General features: G+C 49.1%; 1 protein-coding gene across 1 annotated transcript in view; it reads right to left on the bottom strand.

Moving 5' to 3' along the window:
* Smco2 (single-pass membrane protein with coiled-coil domains 2) overlaps nt 1–4696 on the bottom strand; it is a 27426-nt gene that overhangs the window by 3956 nt on the left and 18774 nt on the right. Inside the window, exons 7-8 of the mRNA XM_013352777.1 lie at nt 2334–2390; nt 1281–1456 (exon numbers count right to left, since the gene is read on the bottom strand). Of these exons, the coding sequence (XP_013208231.1) occupies nt 1281–1456; nt 2334–2390 (233 nt within the window). The remainder of the gene's footprint in view (nt 1–1280; nt 1457–2333; nt 2391–4696) is intronic.

Raw genomic sequence — 4696 nt, 5'->3', positions numbered from 1 at the left:
GCAACCCCAAGTCCCACAGTCTCAGAGGGCCCTCCCAACTGCACAGGAACTCACAGAGAGGCAACCCCAAGTCCCACAGTCTCAGAGGGCCCTCCTAACTGCACATTAACTCACAGAGACAAAGATCCGGGACTGGGTAGTGTTTGTTTGAATGGCTACCTTAATCTGGCTGTGTGAAAGTTTTGTCTGTGAATTCTTATCAATACAGTGATTTTAGTTTTTTAAAGGAAGATGAGGAGGAGTGATCTTGTCAAGCAAACCAACACTGTCAAATCTGCTTCGTAAGTAGTTTCCTTCAGCAGAGGTGGTGACCAGAGCCTGTGAATTCCATTCTTTAACATGTAGACAGAGGAGCTGGAGACATGGCTCACTGGACCTAGGTTCAGTCCCCAGCACCCACAGGATGGTTTGCAACATCCGTAACTCCAGTCCTAGGGATCCAGAACAATTCTGACCTCACTAGGTACCAGGCATGTGTATGGTATACACACACACATGCAAGCAAACACCCAAACACACAAAATGAAGCAAATAAACCGAAAACCTTTTAATTTTTAAAAAAGAACATAGATAGATGTACTGGGGTGTTTCTCGGTGATAGAACACTTGCCTAGCATATGTGAGGTCCTAAGTTCCTTTCCTTGCACTGCACACATCTAAAAAGATTTGGAAAGGTGTTGTATACAGGTAAAACATAAGTATTACATATAGACAGGGTTGTCTGAAGTAATCAGAAAGCTATCTATGCCTATATACTTTTCTTTTTTTCTTTTTGGTTTTTCAAGACAGGGTTACTCTGTGTTAACGGTTCTAGCTGTCCTGGAACTCGCTCTGTAGACCAGGCTGGCCTCAAACTCGCAGAGGTCTGCCTGCCTCTGCCTCAAGAGTGCTGGGATTAAAGGTGTGTGCCGCTACTGCCTGGCTTGCCTATATACTTCTTAATACAGTGGATGTATAGCTAAAACAAGGAAAATTCTATGACTTCAATTAACACACAAAATTTACAAAAGAAATTATTATTCAACACTTGAAGATATGCAGTAGGCCTTAGAATAGTTCATATGTTGAGAAGCTAGACACATGCTCACACACGCACACATGCACATGCAAGCACTCAAACATGCAGGCACACACACGTGCACCTGGTGTCGCTATGTAGACCAGTCTGGCCTGGAACTCAGAGGTGTACCTGCCTCTGCCCCCGAAGTGCTGGGACTAACGCACTCCTGATGACGTTGGATAAGCTTGTCCAGCCCACACCAGCCCCTGGTCTTACTCACCACACCGCACTGTAGGGAGAAGAGTGTGGCTCTGAAGGGGTCGGAGAAGCCTCGGGGAGCAGGGGCTCTGATTGCTCTGTATCCAAGTCTTCAGAGCTTTGGGAGTCTGTCTCCCTTCTCTGCGTGTGGTACACCTCCAGCTTAGCGTTCAGGACGTTCATTTCCTTATAAAAGCTCTGGGGGGGGGGAATTTAAAGAGCAATCAACTATCTTTTCTTAATAAAAGAAAAATCTCATTGTCTCCCAGTCTCATCCAGTTGTCATCCAGCAACAGAGGACGTCTTTCTGGCCGTAACACCCCAGGTGGCCAATGGCAAGGCACACTCAGTGACTCACACGCAATTGGGGGAGAGAGGGGAACCCACGTGCTAACTTTTAACTACTGGAATGACACCCCTGTGCTGGATCTGTGTATTCAGGCTGGCCATCCATGCCACACCTACGGTGGGTGCCCACCGGGCACTCTGCTAGGACACGGACTAGATAGGAGTGTGCAGTCGACCACAGGAGCACGTACAAGGCTTGTGAAACAAAACACGACTAAATGCCCGTGGGCATTAGTGCGAGAGGCATGCTCAGGAGTGTGGCTGCTGCATGGTGGGGTGAGGACTGGGTACCCAGTGTACCCAGTGATGCTGATGAACCAGCAGGCTGAGGAGGAGGGTGGCAGCCCATTTGTCTGTCACATGTGCCAGTTTCTCCCCACATCCAAGGTGTCAGGGAAGAAACTCAAGGATGAACGCACGTCTCTGCATGTGAGAGACAGGCGAGGTCTGGGGAAGAGATGTCATCTGCATTGAGCCTTGCAGAATGCAGAACGTGTGGACGTGGAGGAAAGCTCTGGATGACTAAGGGACCAGAACCAGAGGAGGAGGCGGAGACATCAGAAACCGGCAGGGTTCTTTTGGCCCAAGGCAGAAGCCTGAGGGATGGAAACGAAGACGTGTGACCAGAGACCAGAATAAGGTGTGGTTTAGCCTCCTGGGAAAGAACTGCCAGGTTTAGCTGGAACCCAACTGAGTTGCTTGGATCGGTGGACTCGGGGCATCTCACCTCTATCCGTTCAATTAGTTTCTCCTTTAATTCGCGGCCTTCGTTGCAAGCGTCAACCTACAACGATATTTGCGGGTCTGAGAACATTGGCAAGCGCGTCTTCCTGGTTTAGATAATACAATCTCTAGCTTTGTACCACATACAAAGTGACCGTGCTAAGATATTCACGTTTGCTCAGTGACACAGCTCCCTTGAGAGTGGATTTCTGGGTCTGAGGATGCAGCACAGTGGTGGGGTGCTCGCCTACCACAGGCAGGACCCTGCACGCGGTACTTAGGTCTGAGGATGCAGCACAGTGTTGGGGAACTCGCCTACCACGGCCTGGACCCTGCACTGGGTGTGCGGTGGTGGGGAGCTCGCCTAAAACGTCCAGGACCCTGCACTCGGTACTCAGGTCTGAGGATGTAGGACAGTTGAGGATGTAGGGCAGTGATGGGGCGCTCGGCCTGCCACGACCTGGACTGGGCACTCAGTACTCAGTACCACGGAAGCAAATGAAAACGGAACAAACGTGAGGCAAACTGCTCACAAGTCAGATTATGAGCTGAGTATTGCAAGAATAGCAAAGACCACCATGGGTGATGTTTCAGTCCTCTGTAAGTATCAGTTCCCAGGATAGTGGTGCTTGCCTTTAATTCCAGCACACACAGACAAAGAAAGAGGCAGGCGAATCTCTGCAAGTTCAAGGCCAGCCAGGGCTGACGTGGGATGTCTTTCTGTATTGCTTTTATTGGTTGATGAATAAAGCTGTTTCAGCCAATGGCTTAGCAGAATAAAGTTAGGCAGGAAATTTGAACAGAGAGAGAGAGAGAGGGAGAGAGTAGGTGGAGTCAGAGAGATGCTATGTAGCTGCCAATGGAGACAGCCGCTGCTGCAACCTTCACCTGTAAGCCACAGCCTCGTGGTGATACATAGATGAGTAGAAATGGGTTGATTTAAGATGTAAGAGCTAGCTAGAAATATGCTTGAGTCATTGGCCAAAGAGTGCTATAATTAATATAGTTTCTGTGTGACTATTCGGGGTCTGAGCCGTTGAGAAATGGACAAGCAGTCTCCAGTTACACAGGACTATGTAGTGAGTGTCTGTTTCAAAAAAAAAAAAAAGGCACTGAGAAGTTGGCTTGGTTGAAGCACTTGCCTTGCAAGCATGAGGGTAAAAGCTCAGATGCCTGGAACCCACGTGGGAGCTGTGCCAGGCATGGGAGTTGCCTGAGAGGCAGAGACAGGAGCAAACCAGTTAGCTAGACTAGCCAGAACAAGAGTACTCTGGACCAGTGAGAGACCCCGTCTCAAAATAAAACGGAGAGCAATTGAGGAAAATGGCTGATATCAACTTCATGCCTCTTGCACACATATACACACACACACACTGGCACCAGCACACACACCTGTGTTCACACAAATATATATGCACACAGCACACACATACACGTCTAAATAAAAGTATAAGTTTATACAACAGCCTGTAGTCAGCCGTTCTTTCTGCTTGTTACACCTTTTATTCCTTGTAAAGATCTAGCACTGGAGAGAGGGCTCAGCAGTGAAGGGCACAGGCCCCTGCAGAGGAGCCAGGTTCAGTTCTCAGCACCCTCATGGTGGCTCACAGCTGTAACTCCAGTTCCACAAAATCCAATGTACTCTTCTGACCTCCATGGATACTGCATGTATGTGGTACATACGCAGACCTACATGCTAGCAAACAACATCCATACATGTAATATTAAAAACAAAAACCTTGCACCAATATGGAAGCTGATGAAAGAGCAGGTAGGCTGCTGAGGAGATAAGGGAGTAATTCTGTAACGTAGGTAAACCTTCCTAAGGTGTACATGTGAGAGCTCACCATATCAGCTTGAGATCTGGGCTCTGGCTCAGCAGCAGTGGTTGGCAGAGAGAAGCTCTCTCCTGCTGACTTCCTGCATCTCCGGCAGGTTGTCTGGGAGAGACAGCACCTAGCCTTGATTCTTCAAGGTGCACTGAGAGGAGCAGGCAGAGGCTTTCCGCTCTTACTTTCCTTAATTTTTCTCAGACAGGGTCTCACATACTCCGGGCTGGCCTCCAATTTGCAGTGCAGTCAAGCATGAACTTGAATTCAGATCCTCTTGCCTTCGCCTCCCAAGCTGGGATTACAGGTGTGTTCCACAGGGCCTGGTTTATGAAGGGCTGGTGACTGAGCCCTGGGCCCTATTGTGTCAGTCACCGAGCCTCAGTCCTCGTCCGAGGACGGGTTTCTCGAGGCAAACACTCAGGCACAGCTGGGTTTCTCGAGGCAAACACTCAGGCACAGCTGGGTTTCTCGAGGCAAACACTCAGGCACAGCTGGGTTTCTCGTGGCAAACACTCAGGCACAGCTCGGTTTCTCG

The sequence above is a fragment of the Microtus ochrogaster genome (assembly GCF_000317375.1).
Source record: "Microtus ochrogaster isolate Prairie Vole_2 chromosome 14 unlocalized genomic scaffold, MicOch1.0 chr14_random_2, whole genome shotgun sequence".
Lineage (NCBI taxonomy): Eukaryota > Metazoa > Chordata > Mammalia > Rodentia > Cricetidae > Microtus > Microtus ochrogaster.
This window is presented reverse-complemented; position numbering and strand designations above follow the sequence as displayed.